General features: G+C 45.3%; 1 protein-coding gene across 3 annotated transcripts in view; it reads right to left on the reverse strand.

Moving 5' to 3' along the window:
- Positions 1–27,377, reverse strand: part of ADCY2 (adenylate cyclase 2) — a 414,481-nt gene that overhangs the window by 62,360 nt on the left and 324,744 nt on the right. For all 3 annotated transcript variants that reach the window (XM_043601271.1, XM_043601263.1, XM_043601281.1), the window contains 2 exons: positions 17,467–17,551; positions 3,533–3,670 (listed from right to left, as the gene is read on the reverse strand). In XM_043601271.1, coding sequence (XP_043457206.1) covers positions 3,533–3,670; positions 17,467–17,551 — 223 coding nt within the window. The remainder of the gene's footprint in view (positions 1–3,532; positions 3,671–17,466; positions 17,552–27,377) is intronic.

Consider the following 27,377-nt stretch of genomic DNA (forward strand, 5'->3'; position numbering starts at 1 on the left):
CTCTCTCTCTCTCTCTCAAAAATAAACATTCAAAAAAAATTTAAGTTAGGTGATAAATCCTGGTTTTATGAGGCCCAACTGGACTTCCCCAAAAGAAATGGTTTCTTTTTTAACGGACTGCATGCTTCCCCCTTCATTCATTCTTACGCTTAGTAACTACTGAAGGGCCAGTCCTGACACAGAAGATGCCTTCCTGAAACACGTGCTGGGTGGAGGGGAAGGTCTCACCGTCAAATGTGTGGACGTCGTTTAAACGTCTCATTCTGTACCTTGTACGTGGTGCTGTTGGCCAATGCAGGATGCTCCGGAGTGTGTTTTATGCATGCTGCCCGTGCCCAGCTCTGGAGCGAAAGTGCTCTGGACAGATGATGAGGCTGAATCATAGGGCTTTCCGTTAAGAGAGCTGAACACCACCGTCTGTGCGTGCATCTCAGAACCCTACCCAGTGCACCTGTTGTCCTTCAAATGTGTTCTGCGCCCTATCCCTTCACGGTGGCGTCCACCCCTGACCCAGCTGGCCCCTGCAGCTTGCATTTACCAGAATCTTCTGGGAACTTGTTGGTGTGCCCCTCTGGAGAGCTGGACCTTCGAGCGACAGGGCTCTTGCAAAAATGCACGTTACAAAGCCGAGCATGAGGAACCCATCTTAGGAAACGCACTCATTTGTACACGCTCTCACCACTGCCCTGGGCCTCTCTGTCCTTCTTCCTCCCCTAGGAACACTGTCACGCCCTTACACTATCCAAAGTACGTCGGACAGACTCGGGCAGGAAGGTCAGGTATTCTAATGGCTGGGCACACATTTGCAGAACGCCTCTCCCAGAAAAGCCCCTCTTGTCTCAGTCTTCTGTACCTCATGTCACGGTCCCTACCCTGTGGCTGTTCCCGCTCCGATGACAGCTCTGGGGCCACAGTACAAATTCCTTTGGGTCGTCAGCAAGGGACCCAGGCTGACTGATGCCAGTCTCTCCTTGTGCCTAAGTTCCTTCTAGAGCAGGACGGCTCTTGAGGGAATTACCCGTCCAGACACAGCCCCGTTTTCCAGCCGATCCCCACTCAGCCTTGATTAAGTCCGTGTTGGAATAAATGATGTCATGGCTGAGGTGTGCCTGAGACCTAGAAGGTGAGGTCCCCACCCCACCCCAAAGGGGGTCTCACAGTCTCTGCAGCAGATGGGCCTTGGAGGCTGTGAATGCAGGAGGAGGGGAGATGAGCTCAGGGTCGGTGGCTAATGTGACGGAGAAGAGGGAGGCGGCTCGGGACGGTGGAGTCCCCACGGTCAACCAGACACATCAAGGCAACTCCACACAGGGACGCCAGACCAACGGCCAGCGGGGCTCAGGGAAGCCAGCTGGCCGTGTGGGATCACTGCGGAGTCCCTGCCCACAGGCACCACGACTTTTAACTGCCTGCAAGAGGCAACTCGGAGCAGCCTCCTTTCTGAGCTGACCTCTGTGGCCGAGCGGGCGGCCGGAGGAAGGAGTGGTCACGGTGGCCTACTGCACCGGTCTGTGCCTGGGGAGGCTGCCATTAGGGCCTGGCCGCACGCCCTCTCTCAGGGGAGCTCCTGGAGGGACCTGGGGCATGTGGTCCGGTGAGGCGGGGTGAGCCAGCGTGCCTGTCCTCCAGCGGGCGACGTGGGAGGACGCCCCAGAATCCGCACGCCCATCAGGAAGCGGGAGGGTGGAGGGCCAGCTGTGGCTTCTCCCTGGCGCCCCCTTTCCAGGACGCCTTAAGACGGACTTCTAGGCAGAGGGAAGCAGATGAAGAGGCCCCCGGCTGGCCTCCCGCTGGCATCAGCTTCCCCTGAACCCCGCGTGCGTCAGAAGGAGCCAGTGGCCTGTTCTGCAGCGTGATGGCAGAACTGATGTCAAGGAAGTGCCCAAGGTCCCCTTCAGCCTCAGCCCCTTCACTACCGCGTCACGTAAATGTCCCAGATGCCCAGCGTCTTCCTTCCTGCTCACCGTTCCTTCCCTTCTGGTGAGCCCACCTGCCCATCCGCCAGGGTTCGGTCCAGCCGGCCTTGACCTCCCTCCTTGACACCTCTCCACACGCCTCGCTGGCGGAGTCTCCAATTCACATGGGCTTAGCCAGCCGTCGGTCTCGGGGACGGCACCGTGAGCTCCCGAAGGCGGGTCACAGTTTTTAGGCTCCCAGCATTTAGTAACACGCCAGGCACGTGGTTATGCCCAACAAATATTTTTATGCCAAAGGGATGCTAAGCCCCCAAAACTATGTCTTTATTATTTAATATATCCGGTGTGCTTCCTCAGCCTGATTTTCTGCTTTCTGGAAGGTGAGGACTGTACGTATGCCCTGTAGTTCCAACAGCTAGTAAAATAGCCCAAATACGAGGTATCTTAACGCCTCATGGTTGCTGGTGACGATGTCAGAATAAGAAGGATGCATCGCCATCGGTGTGGATTACCTACGTGTCTGTCTTAAGGGATATACGAGTCATGGTACCATCGATACAGTGACAGCGACCACTGGTTAAATATGTACAAAGCACCCGGTTCTGTCCTAAGCGTGATAGTGACGGGAGAAAAAGAGACAAGGGTGGGACTTTGCTGTCACTTGAGTTTCCAGGTAGGATTCCTGGGGCATACAGATTGGAACCCTCCCACAGCTCCCGCAAGGACTTCCCTCAATGTTTTACCACAATAGCTCTGCTCTGGTGAGGGTACCTTCACTCTGATCACCCTAACCCCCCCTCCTCTGCCAAGATACACGTTAGCAATTACCTTCCAAATGTATGGCCCACTGATAGACATCTGGAGGGTCTCAGGACTAATGTTTCACTAGGCAGTAGTAAATAACCTTACCTTATAATAGCAGCTAGCCCCTCAAGGTCCCGGAAGCCTTGTTTCCAAATTCCACAGAGACTTACGCTCTCCCCAGCCCCACTAACTAAAGAGTATTTAATCAGTCACTCTTCACAAACCAAACACAAGTGCAGCTCTCCCTGCCCACAGGGCCTGTCCCCATGTTATAATGAAAGCACCCCTTTGCACCAAAAATGTCTCAAGAATTCTTTCTCGGCTGCTCATCCCCAGCCCCACATCAGGAGGAACACCAGCTCATTTGCCCCGGCGGGGCAGTGTCAGAACTCATTTTCGAGAAGTGGAAATGGAGCCTGTGAAAGTTGCATGGAAACCCTCTAAAATCGCACAGCCGGACAAGTGGGGGACCAGTGTTGCGATCAGGCTTGTTAGACTCCAGAGCAGGATACCTCTCCCACTGCACTCTCTGTATCTAGATGGTTCTGTCATCCCTCGGTGATTACCCCACTGACAGTCAGTGTCCTTTCTGTAGCTAGCAGGGCCGTGGGAAGCTGCTGGAAGGTACCACCCTCTCCCCGGTGGCTCCTGCAGAAAGCACCCTTGGCCTTAGTGATGCTGAGGGTGGACGGATGTTGAATTTAATAGGCAGTAACTGGTGTCAGCACGGAGCCCCGGTCAAGGTCTGAAAGTCCCACCGAGTCAGGCATCGGAGGCAAAGAAGGCCCTGCCTGGTGGGAGCCCTGACTCACCATGTTGAACACGGCCATGGTCAGGATGATGGCGGTGGTGAGGACCGTGAGGGAGACCCGCGGCCAGGGCCGGTCCGCGATGATGCTGGACGACTTCAGCAGCCACAGGAGAGAGGCGGAGGCCTTCTTGCTGCATTGCTGGGAGGAGACAGGAAAGGAAACGCGTCACGTTTCTTCATGATGTTTAACACCACAAAAGGCATCGGTACCCTTCCCAGAACAAACAAGGAGGCGCTGGTCTCCGCTGGGGGCCCATACCAGGTCACAAACCTTCCTCAAACTATGTAAGCATCGTGGTGACAAATAATGAACAAATTAGTTAAGTTTCTGCAATAAATTCAGAATGTGCTTGTATGTCCCGAAATTACGTTTAAAAACAACCCAAACAAAAAACTCAGGGCGCCTGGGTGGCTCCGTTGGTGAAGCGTCTGACTTCAGCTCAGGTCACGATCTCCCAGTTCACGAGTCAGAGTCCCACGTCAGGCTCTGTACTGACAGCTCAGAGCCTGGAGCTTGCTTTGGATTGTGTCCCCCTCTCTCTCTGCACCCCAACCCTGCTCGTGCTCTCCCTCCCTCTCTCTCTCTCTCTTAAAATTAAATAAACATGAAAAAAAAAAAACCCTCTGATAAAAGAAAACTATGTCAGTTGATTAAACCGCTCTGGGGAACGTGGCAGGTCTCAGGTCACAGCCATGACAAAACAATGATCACAATTCAGCCCATTCACATGGGAGACAGATCGGCAGGTAGCTAGTCATGATCCAGTTGGCTCAGTTGGCTACCAAGCAAATTGATGTCCCTACCTCCAAAGGCAACACCCACTGTTCTCAGGCATGTGTCTTCGTGATGGCTTTACCTTATCCTGCCCTCCGGGGACTTTCCACATGGAGACCCTCTTTTCCAAAGTTTTGATGGTGCTAAAAATTACCTAACGTAACCTTTTCCCTCTTACCCATTTTTCAGCACACGGGTCAGCGGCGTTAACTATATTCACAGTGTTGCGTAGTACGTCTCTGTAACTTTTCATCTCGCACAACTGGAGTCTATAGCCACTGAAGAACTCCCCTCTCCCCTTCCCCTTGCCTCCGGCGACCACCATCTTACTTTCTGTCTCTAAAAGTTTGACGACTCTGGGCACCTGCCAAAGGTGGAAGCATGCAGCATTTGTCTTTTTGTGACTGGCTTATTTCACTCAGCATTATCTCCAGGTTCGTCCGCGTTGTCACGGGTGACCAGATTTCCTTGTTTTTGGAAGGCTGAACAACGTTCCATTCTAGGCACATACCGCATTTTATTTATCCACTCATCTGTGGATGGTCACTGCGTTGCCTCTGACTTCCGGCTACTGCGAATAATGCGGCAGTGAGTGTGGGTGTTGGGAGAAATGCTTTCGATACAAGAAGGAATTGAGGTATTTATGGGATGGCAGTCAATGTTCCCTCATCATCTGCTGGGGGACAGACTCTGCTCCGTGGGACTTTAGGGGTTGAGCTCGCCTCACCCTTAAGGCCACCTTTCCAGAGGGGCCACTGTAATTCAGACCTTTGTCCAGGTGGCGGCAGGATGCAGGCGGGGAGAGTTCTAAGGCGTGGGTAACAAACTGCCTGTGCCAGGCGCTGCTGGGATCGACAGATGTCACCTGACCTGACAAGCTGTACAAAACGGTCTCTAGGGATCTCCACTTTAACCTTCATGCGAAAGGGGCTGTGGCCCTATGGCTAACGTGTCCTGAAAACACTAGAAAAAGGTTATGATTTCAAAAATTAAAAAAAAAAATTTAATGTTTATTTTTGACAGAGGGAGAAAGAGACAGAGCACCAGCAGGGGAGGGGCAGAGAGAGAGGGAGACACAGAATCTGAAGCAGGCTCCAGGCTCCGAGCTGTCAGCACAGAGCCTGACGTGGGGCTCAAACCCACAAACTGTGAGATCATGACCTGAGCCGAAGTCAGGCGCTCGACTGACGGAGTCACCCAGGCGCCCTGATTTCAAAAATTAAAAAAAAAAAGGCCAACAAACTGTACCTTTCTGACTCGAACCACTAAGTTAATATAATGGCAAAGCTGATGTAACATCGATAAACCGCATAACAGAGAATCCTCAGTAGCACGAATAGACAGCACTTTTATTTCTCTAGCTCTTTCAGAGTCTTTCTGCTTCAGTCTTAGAAACAGAAGCACTGCAGTATGTTAAATGCTGACACAGCAATGGAATGGGATTCTGCAAGACAGGATGAGAGGTGGCTAGGACAGCCCAGGAGCCCAGGAGCAAACCCCCAGAGTCGAGAGACTTTCTGCAGGTGAACTATCCTCTCTGGCCTCAGCCTCCCCAGCTCTAAAATGGGGACAATAATAATACCTGGTTCCTTGGTCTTGTAGGACGTTAAATGAGCTACATAATAAGGCACCAGGGGCAGGACTCCCAAGTGTTAGCTCCCATTGTTACGCTTATGAAGAAAACATAATAATTCTCAGAGACATTTAATGACTAAGTGTCTCTTTGCTCTGCATCTCTACGAACAATAAAACCTCATTCCCCGCCCCCCCCCACACTTTCCACTATGGTTTTCCTCTTTCTTTCTTCAATCCTGTCACCAGGTAGAGGCCACGTGAAGAAAACTGTTCAGAAATATGGAAATTGGAAAATATCGCTGGTGGCAAGGACCAGGAAACGGCCGGTGACAGGGACGTGCGCCCTGAGCTGATGTGTAGAGAGAGGAGGGGGAGGAGAGTGAAGATGTGCGGGGAGCAGAGGATGCCGACGGCGGGGCGGAGGAGAAAAGAGACGACGTTCTTGAGATAGGAGGATCGGGAAAGGAGACCACTGATGCGACTATAGCTCTGAACAAAAAGCACGACTTCGTTCCTGACATGATAACGGAGCTCAGTGTGCCTGTTTTGGGTCAACTATTCAAGTACAGTCCCCGGTGGAAAAGCAAGTGTGTCAAAATTGACACCATCGTAATGAAACATTATAAACGATACCATCTCCCACAGTATTTTGGCATTGATTCAGAAGGCGCCCTTCAGAGCCCAGCTTTACCCGTTTGATCTCTGGTTTAACGGCTGGCATAACTTCCGTCAAATCTGCGTCCTCCCTTTGTTGACCATCAGTGAGTCCCACTGCATACACGAGGGCCTCCTGCTTACAGTGAGCTCACTGTGAGCCTTCCAGAAACGTGCTTGACTGTTAATGCCACACCCACCCACTGGTGAATGTGGAACTGGCACCGACTGTCGCGGGAGATGTGAGAGGAGGAAGAATGTCAATTCATATGGAATGTCATTCATATGGAATGTCAATTCATGATGGAACCATCATGGCGTTGGTGCTGGGGACAATGGCCAGTGCAGTTTGCTACAAGGCGTATGGGATGAATATCGACGTTCTTCTCTCAGTATAGGCAGACGATTCTCCCCAGAAAAATAATGTGTTCATAATATGTTTGGATTAAAACAAAACAAAACAAAACAAAACAGGAGGGGCACCTGGCTGGCTGAGTCAGTTAAGCATCCGACTTCCACTCAGGTCATGATCTCATGGTTCATGAGTTCAAGCCCTGTGTCTGGCTCCACGCTGACAGTGCAGAGCCTGCTTGGGATTCTCTCTTTCCCTCTCTCAGCCCCTCCTCCACTCGTGTTTTCTCTCTCTCTCAAAATAAATAAACCTGAAGAAAAACACAGGAAAAAAATATACCCCCCTCTTCCTTCTTCCTCCCTCTCCACTCTGATCCTCTTGCGCTGGAAACAACTGGTAACCTCTCACTTTAAAATTTCTCCTAATTGAACGTAACAATTATAAGAGCAGGTCACATTAACAATTTCATCGGTGTCCTTTAAAAAAATAAAATCAGTTACCTGAAAAGAAGTAGATGATGCTCTTAAGGTTTAATAAAATGAAAAAAAAAAAACATTTAGAAAAGTTACAAATACATTATAGTGGGGAGTAGCAAATTTTTATTATTAGAAAAAGAAAACTCATCTTAGAATCTTGCCTGAAAAAGTGGTGAAGTTTATCATATACCCGTGTGCTTTCGTGCATTTGTCTAGAGGAACACCTACTTTGGCGTTTTAATTGGCCAACGACTGTCTTTTTGAATGGCGGCCACCAGCTGCAGGAATAATTACTTGTAACATTTAGTGTTACAGAGACTGCCGTGTGTACTTTGATTAATTGTACAAGAGTTTCCCACAGAAAGGCTGCTTGATTTCAGTCATACTCTATAAAATCAACATTTTTCTTCCCATGCCCTGGGTGAACCACTTTCCTCAGCCATCCATCCACCGTGTGGCACTCACGGGCTAGCCACCTTGTGTTCTCTTTGACGCTGTTCGTGTTTGTCTCTGGCCACATGGAGAGCTGGTTGTAGAGGGGAACCACACCACACCTGCCTTTGTATCCCCAAAGCAGCACAGTGTTGAGCAAAGAGCAGGGACTCGATGGATGCTTGTTCAATACATTCTTTATCTTAACGATGGACCCGAAGAGAAATTTCCAGGGGCCAGAAGCAAAGAAGCAGCTCAGTGCTAGAGGGACTGAGGCTGTGGGGTTGGCCTAGGAGTGTCCTAGGACTGGACAGAAGCTGTAACACCTAGGGGCTGATGCCCGCAGGAGGAAAAAAGGGGTTGCCTTGAGCTTGCCAAGGGTGGGGCAGCTGAGGCCAAGACCCCTGACTAAAATCAGGAGCCTCAGGGTGTGCATGTATCTTTTTGAATTAGTGTTTTCATTTCCTTTGGGTAAATACTCAGTAGTGGAATTCCTGTACACAACTGTTGAGTCATTATATAGTACCTAAAACTAACACAACATGTTGTATGGTATATGTTAATTATACTTCCATAAAAACAAAACGAACAAAAAATCCCAGAAGCCTCAGAATGCTCTTCCCTCCATGTAAAGTCTAGAAAACTCCATGTACTAGTTGAGGGAAGTATCAACACACTTCCAGTGATAAATTCCATCTCTAAATATGGGCGATGAATTTGAAATTACACTATATGCTTCATCATGGGAACCCCAAATTGAGGGGCTATCAATTGGGTCAAAGACCAGAGAGAGTCCTTGGGGTTCCTGCAGAAGTACCCTTTTTGCTAAAGGATAATTCCCTCTGAGCATGACCTCACAATAAAAAAAAAATTATGAACTACACAGGACATAGGGCCGTATGAGGAAGAATCAACAGACACAACAAAAAGTAGAATTCGCACCACAGGATCTGCAGGTATGCTATCAATCTGCAGTAGCCTGCAGAATAAGACCAAAGAAATTAGAAGATGGATCAGAGTACACAACGAATGAGCACTTATGAGAAAAAAATGAGCCACAAAGACTCTCAGGAGATGAAAATGCAGATAATGGAAAATTTAGTAGCTGTGCTAGGGGGTAGGACAGCCCTGAGGAAATGCCCCATCAAACAGCGCAGAAATACAGCGATGAAACACATGAATGGGACGTTCAGGCACAGAAGGTACAATGAAAAGAATCAATATACGTGTAATGAAAGTTTGAGAAAAACAGAACAAAAGACCAGGACGGAGCAACAGCTTTGCAGGCCTGGAGCAAAACATGAGTTCCGTGGCCGAGGCGACCCACTGGGTCCCAAACAGGAAGATGAAAGTACACCTTTACCTAAGCACAAGGGAGCTACGGCCCATGACAGATACGGAGCGAGTCCCACGAAAACAACCAGAGAGAAGACGTGTCACCTTCTAAGGAACAGTAATTTGACTATAGATTTCTCCGCGGTCCATCAACTACAGGAAAATATGGATTCATATTTTCTTTTTTTTTTTTCAACGTTTTTTATTTATTTTTGGGACAGAGAGAGACAGAGCATGAACGGGGGAGGGGCAGAGAGAGAGGGAGACACAGAATCGGAAACAGGCTCCAGGCTCTGAGCCATCCGCCCAGAGCCCGACGCGGGGCTCGAACTCACGGACCGCGAGATCGTGACCTGGCTGAAGTCGGACGCTTAACCGACTGCGCCACCCAGGCGCCCCTGGATTCATATTTTCAAAATATTAGACAGCTTATCATAAACCATTATCCAATGAGGAGAAACCCGACTGTTTTTTTTTTTTTTAAATACAAAAGTTGCAGACATTATGCACAGGCTCTCACTGAAAAGATGAGAAAAGGAACAATCCTTTGGGAATATGGAGATGGGATCCCGGAGGAAGGGATGGTGTTCAGGAAGAATGGGGTAAAATGAGTACACAACAAGAATAGCGATAGCAGTGAATGACAAGAGCAGTTTAAATTTAGAAAAATCTGGCCTGCCCTCTTTATCTTTCTGTGCTGTTTTGTAGGTTATTTATTCGGCTCTTGCTTTACTTTTTTCAGCCTAACTGCTGAGTTTCTAATTTCAAGAATCTGAGCATCTTATTCCATCTTCTTTATTCAAGAATGGGATTCAGATGCAGAGTACAATATTCTTCAACAACAAGGTGGAGATATTAACGAGCTCTGTTAGTCTCGTGTACATTACACATGTTAAGTTAACCAGGAAAAACAAAATACCAGGATAGATGACTTCCAAGTCACTAGAGGGAACAAAGGAGAATAAATAAATTCCATGGATCCAAGATAATGCAGGAGAAGAGGAAAAATAAGGACATGCAGAGAACACACATGATGGATTTAGAAAAATAAAAGCAAAATAAGATGGTAGTAGTAATTATAATACACGTAAATGCGTTATACTTGTCAGGGAAAAGAGAGAGACTGCTAGATCAGAGAAAGTAACATGCACCTGGATGTTGTTTACCAGAGACACAGCATCTAAAACCCACTTACGGACAAGGAAAAGCCGAATAAAAAGATGGAAGGAAAGGACGCTGGGAAAATACTAACTACAAGAAAGCTGGCAGAGTTCTATTGACATGGGAGAAAATAGACTTCAAGGGTAAAACACTCCTTTGGGTAGAAAGCTTTTCTATCAGCCAGTGTGTGACCTACTTTCCTTCCACAGGATGGACTTTATGTTTGTGCTTTCATTTCCGCTAGGAACAAGGTTGGTGGGATGGCATCATATTATCTTTGCTACACAAAGCACAACGCAACCACATTGAGAGAAAAATTTCTTCTGACACACTCAAAGATGCTTTTGAGGGTGGTTTTTTTCTTCTGTTTTGTTTTTTGGGTTTTTTTTTTTGGTGGCATTTTTGGTTACAGTCACTCTCTTGTATTTATTACAAAATTATAAGTCCACTCAGGTAGGTTCGTGTTAAATTTGGCAGTAAACTATTATTAGTATTATGACAATGACAAGTATTATTCCTTTTATTGCTGATTGGTCTTTTTTTTTTTAATTTTTTTTTCAATGTTTATTTATTTTTGGGACAGAGAGAGACAGAGCATGAACGGGGGAGGGGCAGAGAGAGAGGGAGACACAGAATCGGAAACAGGCTCCAGGCTCCGAGCCATCAGCCCAGAGCCTGATGCGGGGCTCGAACTCACGGACCGCGAGATCGTGACCTGGTTGAAGTCGGACGCTTAACCGACTGCGCCACCCAGGCGCCCCAGCTGATTGTAATGAAAATGTAAACTTGAATCTCTTGTTCTACATTTTAGTTTCTACTTAAACTGGATTGTTTTGGTTATCAGATAAAATAATATGTTTTCATATTCGAAGGGCTCTCATGTATTTTGGAAAGTATTATTATTAAAGGTACTTTCATACTAGAATATGTTAGAGTCTAAATCCACTCATAAATTAACATTCCCCCCCCCCCCCCGCCCATTTTACCAAATGTCTTTTAAGATGGGGCTGTACTTTTCCCAGATTCCAGTTTTAACTTTTTTTTTTTTTTTTTTTATTTATTTTTGGGACAGAGAGAGACAGAGCATGAACGGGGGAGGGGCAGAGAGAGAGGGAGACACAGAATCGGAAACAGGCTCCAGGCTCTGAGCCATCAGCCCAGAGCCGGACGCGGGGCTCGAACTCACGGACCGCGAGATCGTGACCTGGCTGAAGTCGGATGCTTAACCGACTGCGCCACCCAGGCGCCCCCAGACTCCAGTTTTAAATGAACTGGGCCAATATCTGGATAATGTATATCAGAAACTAGACCAGAGGAAAATACGAATGAGGTTCACTGTGAGGTTACCGTGAATTACCAATGTGATTAAAAAAAATTTTTTTTTAATGTTTATTCATCTTTGAGAGACAGAGAGAGACAGAGCATGAGCGGGGAAGGGGCAGAGAGAGGGAGACACAGAATCTGAAGCAGGATCCAGACTCCGAGCACAGAGCCCAGCGTGGGGCTTGAACTCATGAACCGTGAGATCATGACCAGAGCTGAAGTCGGAGGCTCAACTGACTGAGCCCCCCGGGCATCCCTACCAATGTGATTTTGACCAGTGGATGCTTAGCAGTCACTGCAAGGCAACCTCAGTGCCACGCCTGCCATGGCCATGACCGTGGATGGACATGCCTGCCTAGTGCCGGGAGCTTGTTTGCCAGGGACTCTCTCCGCACACCTTCCAATTAATTGTAAGGGTTCTAAGCATCGACTCCAATTCTGATTCTGACTCCTACTTGCTCTCCACCACAGAGCAATCTGTGTAACATCTGTGAGGGTCTGTTGTACTAACTATAGAATGGCCATTCCCTCCAAGGGCTCTTGTGAGGCTAAATGAGCCGGAATACACACAATGCCTAACAGACCAAGTCGTCAATTTTCACGGAAGGTAATATTTATTATTTGTAAACTGTGATGAGACTGGACACGTAGCTATTGATGGGGGTCCTGCCCGTCAGAGGCTGTCTATACTGATTCTGAGGGTTCTTACCAAGGACAGGAAACTTCTGCTGGTCTTACAGTTATCGCACTCGTGGTCCCGTTCCAAAGTCTTCCTTTCTGTCCTCAAGAGATCTGCTGATGTGTGCTTCCGCATTACTTCTTGTGGAGGAAAACTCTTCCTCGAAATGACTGGGCGCGGAAGCTTGCCATGGTGGGAGCACAGGCCACCTCCACAGTTCTGTGTCTCTCACCCATGAGACGTGAGGCCAGACAAAGTCATCTCTGGGTTCCCTGTCTGCTCTCAAGTTTTACGGTTCTGAAATGCTATGAAGGTCTCATGTGGAGACCCGACAGGTGAGGACCCAGGAGGGACCTCGCTGGCAGCGGGGATGGGCGACCGGGGCTGAATTCAGAGCCGCGCACTCAGAAGAAGTCGATCGGGGTGAGGATGAGGGCAAGACGTTTTTCTGAGCATTTGGGTGCCGCCCAACACTTCTTCCAGCCCACAGATGTTAAATATTTATCTTGTATTTCAAGTGCCTGAAGTACTACAGTGAGCAAAACAGGGTTGAAGCAGATTCGCTGGTGATCTCTCCATCTAAGATCACAAATGATATTACGAAATGGGCAGCCTGCCCGGTAGGCGCGAGGGATGCTGGTAGTGACATGGGGCGGGGGGGGGGGGGGGGGGGGGAGGCTCTGTAGATTGGGTCTGGGAAGGTTAGGAGATTATTTCCAACCGTGGAGAGAGCCCAAAGCACATCAGAGTCAAGGGATCATGGTGCGTGTGAGGTCTTTCAGCGTGGCAAGGTGATGGCCACCCACCCATGCTTCCCACAGCCACGCACATGCAGAACCCGTCCCCACGCCAGAGCATCTGGGGAAGGGAAGATTACCGGGACACGTGGGGACGCCTAACTGTCCCAGTGGTGTTGGGGAGGATGGGAGGGGGCCACATGGAGCTGGATGAGCGGACATGGTGGAAAGGAACCGCACGGACATGACATGAGTCCACGAGTGCTGACTTAGTGCCCGCTTATCAAAGTGTTTCAGTGGGCGGAACTCTGCTGGATTCCCTGGGAGACAGAAAGCAAATGTAGGAAACAATTCTCATCTCAAAAAAAAAACTACTCTATGTAAGGGAGACAACAGTTACACTCAGAGAGAGAGAGAGAGAGAGAGAGAGAGAGAGAGAGAGAGAGGAGCCAAATAAGTTGTCAAACAATCAAGTGCTAAATTATGGGGCACAGATCCTAAGTCCCATGGCGCTCAAACAAGAGCCCACTGTAGGGGCTGGTGGGGTTTCTGAGAAACTTTCTAGAAGACAAGCAGTGGCAGGGGAACATAGGGGTGGGGGGACGCACTGGGGGGAGCGGCTAGGGCAAGGGAGGGTGGGAGTGAGGGACAGACAGCCGTGCTCTGGGCTTCTCGTTAGCAGTAACGGTGAGAACATATAAATTCCCTGACATTTTTCTCTGACTGTGCCACTGAACAAATATCTGTCTCATTTTTCTATCAGAAGGAAAAAAAATGCGTTTCATTATCACTCTTATTCTTTGGCCATTTTTTTTAGCCCCGAGGGACCACAGGCTATGTCTCTACCTTTTTTTTTTTTTTTATATGAAATTTATTGTCAAATTGGTTTCCATACAACACCCAGTGCTCATCCCAACAGGCACCCTCCTCAATGCCCATCACCCACTTTCTTCTACCTTTTTATCAAACCCAGCTGTACAATGACCGGTCAGTACAGCTACATGTGTAATATTTCCTGTGTAAGAGAGGGTAACAAAGGTAGAGCTCTTGGAGGAAAAAGATCGGTCAGGCTTACCTTTGCTCAACCTCCTTTATAAAAGTATTTTACTCTAATTCTTCATACAGAGAGTTCAATACCAGTAATACTTTTTAGAAATGTTTTCCCTGTAGTATAAGCATCAGTATTGCCTCTGGCATTTAAGTTTTCCAAAGGTCAATGTATGTTCATAGAAAGATATTAAGGATATTAACATTTCTTTCACAAACTCAGTACTTAATCCAAAAATAAATGCAAATCATACTAACACCTCAGAGAACTGGTAGGCTTTCAAGAGGCCAGAGAATGAGCAGTGAGGATGTCATACCTCTCCATGACCACTAGGAAATATTTGTGACACACACAGCTTTGGGCTGAAAGGGGAGGGTCGAATAGAAAGCACGCTGAAAGCTTTCCTGGGTTGCCTTAATTTCTTTGATATTGATGGTGAGAAAAAAGCCCTTACAGAATAGTTTACACAGTAAAAAGAACCTCTTATGGGAATGAGAAGAATTCCTTCTTGATTTTATCTGGATTCCCTCTGGATCAAGGATTACAGCTGACCACTGGTGGGGGTGGGGGTGGGGCACTCATTCACTGATCTAACTCAAGTTCAGAAAGAACAGACGTCCTCAAGCCTAGTCTCCCTGATCACTTTGGCAAAATCTAGGCTTCCTTTGAAAAGGAGGTAGGCACCAGTTCATTCCCAGCAGCTTTTCTCTCTCTCTTTTTTTAAATATGAAATTTATTGTCAAATTGGTTTCCATACAACACCCAGTGCTCGTCCCAACAGGTGCCCTCCTCAATGCCCATCACCCCCCCTCCCCCCCACCCCTCATCAACCCTCAGTTTATTCTCAGTTTTTATGAGTCTCTTATGGTTTGGCTCCCTTCCTCTCTAACTTTTTTTTTTCCTTCCCCTCCCCCGTGGTCTTCTGTTAAGTTTCTCAGGATCCACATAAGAGTGAAAACATATGGTACCCATCTTTCCCTGGATGACTTATTTCACTTAGCATAACACTCTCCAGTTCCATCCACGTTGCTACAAAAGGCCAGATCTCATTCTTTCTCTTTGCCAAGTAGTATTCCATTGTGTATATAAACCACAATTTCTTTATCCACATCTCCAAAGGCAAGGGAATTAAAAGCAAAAAGAACTATTGGGACCTCATGAAGATAAAAAGCTTCTGCACTGCAAAGGAAACAGTGAACAAAATAAAAGGCAACCAATGGAGTGGGAAAAGATATTTGCAAATGACGTATCGGACAAAGGGCTAGTATCCAAAATCTATAAAGAACTCACCAAACTCCACATCTGAAAAACAAATAATTCAGCTAAGAAATGGGCAGAAGACATGAATAGACATTTCTCTAAAGAAGACATCCGGATGGCCAACAGGCACATGAAAAGATGCTCAACGTCGCTCCTCATCAGGGAAATACAAATCAAAACCACACTCAGATATCACCTCACGCCAGTCAGAGTGGCCAAAATGAACAAATCAGGAGACTATAGATGCTGGCGAGGATGTGGAGAAACGGGAACCCTCTTGCACTGTTGGTGGGAACGCAAACTGGTGCAGCTGCTCTGGAAAACAGTGTGGAGGTTCCTCAGAAAATTAAAAATAGATCTACCCTATGACCCAGCAATAGCACTGCTGGGAATTTACCCAAGGGATACAGGAGTGCCGATGCACAGGGGCACTTGTACCCCAATGTTTATAGCAGCACTTTCAACAGCAGCCAAATTATGGAAAGAGCCTAAATGTCCATCTACTGATGAATGAGATTTTCTCTTTAAGACAACAGACGAGTTACGGACTCCCTAGCATCTGGTGTGGGGGGTGTCAGGGTTTCATGATGCTCCTGGGAAGGTGGGTGTGGGATCCTGAAGGCCTCGAGGAGCCACAGGCTGGGTCTGGGAGGGGCCAGGAGCCATGAAAGGTTGGCTGGGTTATACCGAAGCTGAGAGGACAGACATTACATAAGACCAAAAGCATTCTCGCAAAGGCAGCAAAGTTGCTCTGGAGATACTTTCTCTAGCCTCCGCTTCTGTTTCTTTTCTATAGCAATTTAGTCTAAGAAAAAGTCAGCTTGAAACCTTAAATATACACTGTGTTCCACACCCCACCCCCCCACCCTGAAGACTGGATTCCTTAGGAACAGAAAATGACTAATGTGGCTACTTAGGCACAATGATAGAAGTCGCTTTAATTAGAACGAGGTTTGGATTTCCAGTGGGACCACAAATGATAGTTCCTACTCTGAAAACCTGAGAAGTGGGCTGCAGAAGCCTTGTGGGGGCCAGGAAATCAGAGGGCGGGGCCCGTGTGCTTTTCCACCTAAGGAAAATCTGAACGTGGATAATCAGGCTTTTTGGTATATTGAAGCACTTTAGAAACTTGACAAGGATTCCCAGGGGGCAGTAGTGACAACCTATAGCCTTCAGGCGATTTTAAAGAAATCTGAGATGCTCTGTGTGCATTCCAGGAAATCAGGAACCATAGTGCCACTTCTGGAAGTTTCCAACCCAATTCAAAACACCTCAACTATGATATAGCAAACACCCCCCACACAAGTTTGCAACGGTACCCAGCAGACATCGTAGAGGGCCCACTGTCGAGAGGCAGAGACGAACTTTAAGGTCTTTACACTTTTTAGCTAAAAGGTTCCAACACATTAGACTAGAATGGACCCGATGCTCAAAATCTGGCTCAGAGGGGCCTCTCTTGTTTCCACACATCTCCAATGAACAACATAAAACACTGACTACCTTTTTTGGGTTTCTATCTCATTGCTGGCTTTCTTCCGATGCTCTCATGGGGCCACTTGCTTTCGACTCAAGAATACACTTAGATTTGGTTCTTACATCCTGAACTAGCACTTGACCCATCCAAGCTTGCAATGGTTGGTTTAAATCATTAACTAACACTATTAATGAACACTGTTAATTAAATCACTAACAAGATACATTTTTGCATTTGCTGTTTTCATATGTCCCCAACTTTTATATCTTGGAAGTGGATATAAAAGAAGTATCTGGTTTACATTTTAATTCCCCTGCACACGAAAAGCCTCCTATGATACTAGGAGTGGCTGCTCTAAAATGCTCTGAAAACTCAGAGGACATAATGCAAAATGGCGACAGAAATAAATAAACATGAATATAATTTGATGGCGTGACATCCAATGTTTCAGATAATCTTCAGCTCAGTGTCTCGATTGTACATGAGCTGCCTCAGTTTATATTCTGGGCCGCTGGCATGAAGGGTGCTTGCGTCTTCACTGGGATCCGTATCCCGTGAAATGTTAAATCAACAAGCCCGGTGTTTCAAGCCAGAAATCAGTTTGCCTTCAACGAACACAGTTTTCCAAATAAGGTCCATATGTGAAGTACCTACCAAAAGCTGTCCAGCAAAGCAGACGAAAAGGATACAGGCAAGCAAGAGAAACGCGGCTCCAAAGGAGATCCCGAGAATGGACGTCCTACCAGGAGACAAAGAGGAACAGGTTAGTGTGGCAGCAGTTCCCGTTACTCTGGAAAGCCGTCAGTAATATTTGTGGCGTAATTAGGCCTTAATTTCATGGGGCCTTCATTCCTCACTCATTTTGTGAAAAATGAAAACGGAGCTAAAACAAACCAAAAACGTGCCTATAGAAAAGCATGTCTATGGGGCGCCTGTGTGGCCCAGTCGGCTGAGGGCCAGACTTCAGCTCAGGTCATCATCTCACGGTTCACGAGTTCGAGGCCTGCGTCGGACTCTGTGCTGACAGCGCGGAGCCTGGAGCCTGCTTCGGGTTCTGCGTCTCCCTCTCTCTCTGCCCCTCCCTGGCTTGTGCTCTGTCTCTGTCTCTCTCTCAAAAATAAACAAACATTTTTTTTTTTAGTGTTTATTTTTGAGACAGAGAGAGAGCGAGAGAGAGAGACAGAGCATGAGTGGGGGAGGGGCAGAGAGAGAGGGAGACACAGAATCTGAAACAGGCTCCAGGCCCTGCTCTGTCAGCACAGAGCCCGACGTGGGGCTTGAACCCACGAGCTGCAAGATCATGACCTGAGCGAAGTCAGATGCTTAGCCGACTGAGCCACCCAGGTGCCCCCAAAATAAATCAACATTAAACATTTTTTTTAAAAAGAGAAAGAAAAGCGTGTCCACAATTATGTCTGATCAACTTGATGATTCATCAAAGTAAGCACCGGTTCCTTAGGAAAGGAAAACAATCTTTTTACAACTCTCCTTTGCACCTGGTACTTTCCTGCCCGCGTGTCGTCTCTTGTCTGCCACTGATGTCCCGGCTGCTGCTGCTTCTAGAGAAGTCTCATCGGATGCCCTGCAAGATCTCAAGACCCATCCTTACGCCTGCTCACTGAGGAAACAGGCTTGTCTTCCCCACTACAATCCAACCAGATTCAACTCCCTTCCATACTGATGCAGCTATACGTTTACCGAGGTTCCCTGAAGATGCCAGGGGCCATGGCCTTCACATTCTTGCACAAGCAGACGAACACGCAAGCTTCCCGTGATCACGTGAAAAATTAAGTCACAATTCTGCTACCGACACATTACGGGTAGATAAAAGCATTTATACGAATCGTACACCTCTCTGAGACATCCTTTAAATGGCTCAAAAGTTCAGAGCCTCTTACAACTTCATTTATTCCAAGGACAGAAGCGTTAAGGGGTACCAAAGGGGCTGAACCGCAATGAAGAATTAAAGGTGCGATTCAAATGAGACATCGGACGAGAGGTCAGGTGGTGTGTGTGTCAGACTGCAATGGAACCTCCCGCCAATGAGGTTGGCTAGAGACACTGGGGAGACAGGACCGGCACAGAGAACGCAGCGGCAAGATGCTGAATGTCGATTAGCTGCGCAGAAGCCTCAGACGCAAACCAGCCACACGCTGAAATCCCAGCGACCATGCGACGGTGAGTCCGTGGGGAAGGAAAGGGAGCAAGTAACCAGTGAACTACATAAATCCCCTGATGCCATCGCCATGGGAAGGCCCCACTCAGCTCACGTTCTCCAACACCTACTCTATCGCGAGACCATCACACATCAAGGAAGAGCGACAAAAGTCAGACGTCAAACCAAAACCTGCGCCTGACAACGATGAGGCACCGGGCACTGAGTTATCTTCTAGAAGGATCCGCAGTGCTTTCGAATACCTGGCCCGATGGTGTGACGTCGGTGCACGTTTCACGAGGAACATTAGGTCTCCGCTAGAAGGGGTAGCACAGCAAATACACCCAGTCCCGTGCTAGGCTGCGACGATGCAAAGACAAGTAAGGTGTCACACCTGTTTTGAGCTGCTCACAGGGTAGCAGAGGTAAGCACCATACATCCTAACCTCCCCTACCTAGAGCGTCCTGCTTTCAGACATCACTCAGTCCCCGGTTGGAAGCCACCGGTCTCTCATCTCCCCAACACGCGATCTCAGAGCCTCCCGCTCAGCCGGGCGGCGTGGAGGGAGGGGAACGTGCAACAGCCAACACCTCTCAGCAGTCTTGTGACTGACGGACAGCACAGTAACTCATCTGCTGAATTTGTTTGCTATCTTTCTCATCCATTTTTATAGGAGAGCTCTGAGGAGTTTTCTTAGATTCTGTGCTGCCTCGCTCCTTTCTGCCGTCAAGGTAATGTCAGCTTCACGAGGCTGAGTTCAGACACATAACATCTCTTTCTTGGGTCTGAAACTTCAGATAACAAAGAAATGATCTTTTATGGAAGGGTTGGTAAATATCGACGATAAAACCACCTGATGATAGTGACGGTGACGATGGTAATGGTGATGATGGTGGTGGTGGTGATGATACAGGACGGCGATGATATGAGGACAGATTATTTACTCTGTACCAAGTGCTGTTCTAAAGCCTTTATATGTAGAGTTCACTTAACCCTCACAATGATCATGAGTACGAGTTACTATTATTACCCCATTTTACCAAGGAGAAATTGAGGCCCAGAGAGGTTAAAGAGCTTGCCTAAAGTTACACGTCTATTAAGCAGTGTGGTTAGGAGTAATGTCCATTCAGTTGTATTCCTGACCCAGGTTCGAGTTTAGGAGTAGACATGTCACATTTCTGCCTTGTTTCCTGGTTCTATGTCTTGAGTCAATTTTGATCATTTTCCTGGAAAATTACCCATTCCACTTAAATTTTCAAAGGTAAAATATTCTACATAATATTCTTCTAATTTTACAAGTCTCCATATTTGAAGCATTTTTTTTCTTGTCCTTAATGTTATTTTTTTCCCCTCTCTAGATCAGAGTTTTGAAGTGTTGCATGTCTGTTGATCTCAGTGAATGAGCTTTTGGATTATTATTAATGTCTATGCTTTCTGACAGTTCTCTACATAGTTTCTGATTTAAGTTTAAAAATTGCTTCCTCCTTCTTCATGCAAACTTACATTGTCTCTTTCTTGATTGTCACTTATTGCCATTTTTTTGTATTTTATAATAAATGCACTGAAGTACATAAATATTCCTATAAATACTGCTTTAGCCAAATCCTATGGCTTTTGATTTATAGTTACTCATCTTCTTTCTTCTCTAAAAAGTCTGTACTTTCAATTTCCAATTCCTTTTAAAACAAGAATAATTCCAAAGTGTGATTTACAAATTCCACAAGGAGGTTATTTTTAGTCTGTCCCTGTTATTTCTAATTTCATTAGATTTGATCGGAGATAGTGGTCTCTTTTATTTCCACTTTGACAATTTATTTTTCTCCTAGGGTGTGATGAATATGATCTACTCCTATTATATCTTATGGATTTCTGAAAATGACACATATTTCCTTTATGCTGGAAACAAAACATGTTCCCTAAAGACATCTATTGTCAGAGCCAGATGAGTTAGTCAAATCTCCAGTGGGTTGACTTAATGGCTCAATTTGGTCTGTCAATTTTAGAATGTATTAATATTTCTGGCTAGGATTTTGGGTTTGTCAATATATCTGAACATTTTAATCACATCTCTTTATTTATTTCGAAGAGGTGTTGGAGTGCATGAAGATTTATGATTATTAAGTCTTCTTGGTGACTATACCATTGTAAAAGTCTTTCTTTTTCTCAGGCTGAATGCCTTCCACTTGATTCCATATCATCAGAAATTTTTATTCCTGCAGCTTTCTTTTTCCTCTAAGCTGTTTCTCAGAATAGCTGTTTTCCATCCTTTATTTCCAAACTGTCTTGTCTTTTAATTTTAGTGAGATCTCCTGTACCTGGTACACAGGTGACCTTTTGTTTTAGCCTCAATCTTTGAGCCTCTTTCCATGAATAGGACATTTTTATCCACTCAGTTATTAAAATTGGTTAAGATTTGACTGCTTGTCCCACCTTAGTTTCTCGAAATGTTCAGCGGAATTCACAAAAAAGTCAACAGAGTATCAATCTTCTTCTGATCTAAGATTTAAAATATTAATAAATTTAATAGATATACACCTATTAAAACTTTCTATCCAATTATGTGTCAGTGTTGGTAGGGTAGCTTTTCAAGCAATTTTCCCATTTTATTAAGTTGTGAACCTTTCTGGCCTTGAGTAATTTATAATATTCCATATCTATTATATAATATTATAATGTTATATCCATTATATAATATTCCATATCTGTTAATGTCTGTAGGATCTGTGGTGAATCCCCTTTTATTACTTATGTCATTAATTTGTGCGTCCTGTGATGATCTCTCTTTCTTGATCAGTCTTGCTAGTGGCTTAGGAATTTTTAAACTTTTTCAAAGAACCAACTTTTGGCTTTATTAATTTTCTGTATTGGTTATTTTCTATTATGGATTTCTTCTTCCTTCTTGAACATCTTTTCCCTTCTACTTGATGTGCTCATCTCTTTATGGCTTCCTAAGTCAGAAACTTAAGACAACAAATTTTAGCCCTTTCTTCTTTTCTAACGTAAGTATTTGAAAACTACAGATTCCTCTCTAAATTATTGCTTTAAACTACATCCCCATATCTTGGCATGTTTTTTTTTTTGATATTCAAAACATTTTCTAATTTCTCTTATGATTTTTTCATTTGACTCATAGGTTCTTCAAAAGCATAAAATCTAATGCTGAAATATTTGTGGATATTTTCGTTTTTATTTTTATTTATTTACTTTTTAAATGTTTATTTATTTTTGAGAGAGAGAGACACACACACAGAGCATGAGCAGGGGAGGGGCAGAGAGAGAGGGAGACACAGAATCTGAAGCAGGCTCCAGGCTCTGAGCCTCCGCACAGAGCCCAACACGGGGCTTGAACCCACGAACCGTGAGATCATGACCCGAGCTAAAGTCTGGCAGTTAATCAACTGAGCCACTGAGGCACCCAGATTGGTGGATATTTTCGATATACACTTTCTATTTCTAACCTGATTTTAGTGTGGTTGGACATCATAGTGAAAGATTTTTTATCTTTTCAAAAGTATTTCAATCTTTACAAATTTGTCGAGATGCTTCTATGGCCTAGTATGTGTTCTGGCCGTGGTCCATGTGCAGCTTAAAATCACATGTATCAGGGGCATCTGGGTGGCTCAGTCGCTTAAGCATTGGACTTCAGCTCAGGTTGTGATCTCATAGTTCATGGGTTCAAGCCCCACATCGAGCTCTGCAGTGACAGTATGGAGCCTGCTTGAGATTCCCTCTCTCTCCCCGCTGTATTGAATAACCAGTTAGTTGTCTTTTAGAAAAATTCACCAAATATCAGCATATAGTCTTTGATACTCTCTCACATGTTTAAGCACGTCGAATGCCGTGCATCTCATCCTGCAGATTCAAGTTTGCTCCCGGCATCATTTCAGGTCAGCCCAAAGAACTTCTGTTAGCATTTCTTACACTGTAGGTTTGCTGCTGAACTCCTTTAGCTTTCTTTCACTTGCAAAATGTCTTTATTTAATCTCATTTTTTAAAAAAGAATATCTTCACTGAATACTGGATTCAGCATTGGCCATATTTATACCAGTGGTTCTAATCAGGAGTCGGTCATCATTCCCCTCATCCATCTCTAGCTGCAATGTCTTTTTCCTCTGGCTGTATTGAAGGTAGTCCCCCCACCCTTTTTTCTTTGGCTTTAGCAGTTTGACCTTAGTGTATCACCTGTGGTTTGCTTTCTATGTATTCTGGTTGCCATTGGCCAAAGCTCTTGCCTTTGGAGGTTAACGTATTTCAATCAACTTGGGGCAATTTGTCACTAAGTATACTGGCAATTTCCTATCTGTCTTCTAATGCCTTTCCGTTCCATCTCCTCAAAATTCCATTCCCCAGATTCTCTGCCAACTGTTTCTAACTAGGTTTGGCCAACGGGAAGTATTGACGGAGCCTGGAGGCTGCTGGGGGAAGCAAGAAGCCTGGGGGTTTCCCTTTCTTACTCTCTATTTAGCAACCATTTTCTCAACAGCCCGCAACTCCTGCCTCCCCGGAGGTCTCGGGTCCCTGGCAGACAGCCCATCCCGCCCTGGTCCCACGAAGGCCTGGTGTGGTTCTAGCCCCTCAGGAAGGTCCGGGAGCCTGCGTTTCTGGCAAGCCACCTCCTCCTGTGTCCTTCCAAACCCAACGATGGCAGCTTCCTCGTAGCTGTTATACCCTCTCCTGTTTGGTTTCTCAGCCCTTCTCTCATTCTGTAAGGGCTTCACTTTATTAAATTACCTTGTGGAAACACCTTAGGCAATTTCTGTTCTTCAGTGGACTCAAAGCCATTAACTAACCTTTTTTCTGGGTACTACCTCATTAGTGGTTAAATGGAAACACAGGAAGGACTGGAGTCAGTTACTTCTCCAAATTTCTTGCTTTTTCCTTTGGGGGGAAAAAACTCCCCATTGTTCAGTTTTTACTAGAAGTATGGAGAAATATTTACATTTTTCCATTGGTTATGGCGTATCTGAATTTCCTCAGGAATGGATAAGTTATAATGGATTGTACTGGCCTCTAGTCAACACATACCTCAACAGAGCCAGTGACTGTTATGGGTTAACCTACTTGTGAAGCAGAGTTGAAATAAAAGATTCCTACACTACCATGACTTTTCGAGGCTCTTGTTTTTTCGATGCATTTCAATTTTGGTTTTAGGAGTAATTATTTTACTATGAAGACAGGTGATAGAGAGTCTGGACATTCAAACAGACATAGTAACGTGAGCCTGAAGGAACCACAGGAGCATTGAAACGGACTCTCGTGTTTTAGAGTCCCCTACCTGGTACAGTGAAGAACCTCAAAGAAGAGCTGGTGGCATTTTTTTTCTGGATGCATCTGATGACCACTACTTTGCTCTTTCTCAAATGTCAGAATTCCCACAGACAGCGGGCTGCTGATAAAGGAAAAGAGTCGTGCTAACACTATCGATTCTCTGTTTTTTGCATTGGTGAAATGAATGACAGATCATTAAAGCAGGAACAAGCACTCTTAAGAGTACATTATGACATCAACTACCAACCGTGACTCAAGAAGGAAACAGACATTCTGAATAGGCCTATCGAAGTAAAGAGATGGAATCAGTAATTAGAACAAAACCCAAACCAAAATTTACTTGCAAAGAAAAGTGCATGTCCAGATGGCTTCACTGGTGATTTCTACAAAACACGTATAGAAGGGTTTTTACTATTTTTTCCACAAACTCTTCCAGAAAGTTAAAAGGATGGAACATGTTCTGATTCTGTCAGGTCAGTATCACCTTGGTACCAATATCAGAGAAAGCTATATCACAAGGAAACAAAACTCAGACTGGCATCTCTTAGAAGTATACATACAAGAACATTGGCAAAATATTGGCAAACTGAATCTAGTCACATATGAAAAAGGATTCTATAACACGACCAAGTGGGCTTAACCTGAGTAATGCAAGGTCGGTGTAATATCTGAAAATCAATCAATATAATACACTACATTAATAAAGGACAAGAAACCCACACGATCGTCTCAGTAGCTATAGAAAAGCATCAGACAAAATCTGAAACCCTTTTATTATAAAAACTCTCAACAAACTAACGTGAAAAGGGGATTTCCTTTATCTTGATTAAGGCAACTGTGAAAAACCCACAGATAACATCATACTTAATGGTGAATTACTGAATGTTTTCCTCCTAAGATCATGAACAGGAATATATCTGTGCTATGACTACTTCTATTGAAATTACCCTGAGGCTTCCAGTCAGGGAAGTTAGGCAAGAAAATGAAACAAAAGGCATCACATTGGAAAGGAAGAGGTTATCTGAATTTGTAGATGATATGGTCTGGTACAGAGAACATGATGTCACAGCCCGAGATTCAGACTCAGAGTGGCTCAAACCTGTGGCTGTCCAGTGTTCAAGTTCATAGCACACTGGCATTTGTGTTCAGATGGAAGCACCTGTCATCCCAGGGAACAAGAGATCCCATGAGACAAAGTAATGGCTGGCCAAGAGCTCTTAATTATAATCATTTATCCTGCCCACTCTTTCAAAACCATGCTCAAACTCATTAAACATACCAAGATGTTTGTGTCACATAATCAACTTTAACATTCTAGTTGCAAAGCTGTTTCTTTTTTTTTTTTTACTTTGAATGACTGATTTATTCTTTTTTTGGTGATTTCTTTTTTAAAAAATTTTTATTTATTTTTTTAATTTGCATCGAAGTTAGTTAGCACACAGTGCAACTATGATTTCAGGAGTTGATTCCTTAAGGCCTGTTACCCATTCAGCCCCTCCCCCTTCCCACAACCCCTCCAGGAACCCTCAGTTTGTCCTCCATAGTTAAGAGTCTCTTATGTTTTGTCTCCCTCCCTGTTTTTACATTATTTTTGCTTCCCTTCCCTTGTGTTCATCTGTTTTGTATCTTAAAGTCCTCATATGAGTGAAGTCAGATGATATTTGTCTTTCTCTGACTAATTTCGCTTAGCTGTTTCTCTTTAATGCACAAGCATACATGATTTATATGCGCCCTGAAAAGCAAACTTGACTCTTCCCTGTCACAAGGCAAAAAGAACTCTGCTTTTTTAGTGATAAGTCTTGACTTTGGCACTTTAATCAAGTGTATTGTGACCATATATGGAAAAGGCTGATTTGAGACAAGGTCCTTTTTCCTTTCTGGTTTTTTTTCTAGTCGGTATATTGCTTGCAGGGGGTCGTGACACGGATGAGGAAACACATTTGCAGACGGGAAAAATCCAGCAGGAATATATATATGTCCCCCAATATCTAAAAGTTATATGAATTGTAAACTATTTCTATAGGTAAATAATGGTATCTTCACCTCGAATTCCATTCAATGGGATGACTTTCATGTCCCTCCTCCCTTGTTGCCCTCACTCCTCCCCGCAAAAACGATGTGGATTCTCCCATCAGTGCCCTGTTTGCACCTGTTATGTGGGGTTCAGGGAGGAGAGTAAGAACTCAGGAAAGAAGGCTTTTCTTCTAACTATAAGTTAGCATGAAGTAATACACATCCCTTTATCTCTCTCTCTCTTTTAAGTGATAGGTGACAGAACTTCAAAATGAAAGGGAATTTGGTAAAAAAAGAAACGAAAAGGAGAAAAGACACTGAAATATTCATCACCATTACAGATCACAGTAGCCTTTCTCTGATGATAGGACTTTGCAGCAACTTGGAGATGTTCTGGCCACTTCAAGTCCTATGATGTGGGAAACGGGAGGAGGCGTTGTTTTTGGCAGAGCAAAAACTTCTACATCACAGCGACAAGAAGGGGTGAAGATTTGAAGTTTAAGACATACTATTCCCCAGAAGGTCCGTCTTCTCTTTCTACACTCATTTCTTACGTGAGCCCATCCTAACCAAGGGATTTAAATATTACGTATGTGCTGGGTTTTCCGAATTATGACTTCAACCCTAGCTCCTCCATGAACCCTCCAGGACTCGCACATTCCCTCCCTCCGTGAAGCTCCATCACTTGTCTAAGATGCACACACATGTCTTTGATGCCCAGAACTGAGCCCTTGATTCACGTCTCTCCCTGACCTGCCCCTTCCCCAGGATGTTTCCTCCCTGTAAATGGCAACCCCATTTTCCCAATTGCTCAGGCCAAAACCAAAAGCAGCACCAAAATAAAAATCTCACAGAACTCCGCTTTCTCTTATTCTCCACATCTCATCCAATGGCAAGACTTGTCTCCATCACTCTTCATGAGATGCTCCACAATTTGACCACTTTTTACCACCTGCACTGCTACTCCAGTACCAACCATCATCTTAACTGGGCTTCCTACTTCCAGCCCCCCTCCCCTGCAGCGCAGCAAAAACAATGCTTCTAAATGTAGCCAGATCACATCCTCGGCTGAGAACCTTCCAGGGCTTCCTGGCGCATTATACCTAATGTTCTCCCAGTAGCCTGTGAG

This window comes from Prionailurus bengalensis, chromosome A1 (assembly GCF_016509475.1).
Source record: "Prionailurus bengalensis isolate Pbe53 chromosome A1, Fcat_Pben_1.1_paternal_pri, whole genome shotgun sequence".
Lineage (NCBI taxonomy): Eukaryota > Metazoa > Chordata > Mammalia > Carnivora > Felidae > Prionailurus > Prionailurus bengalensis.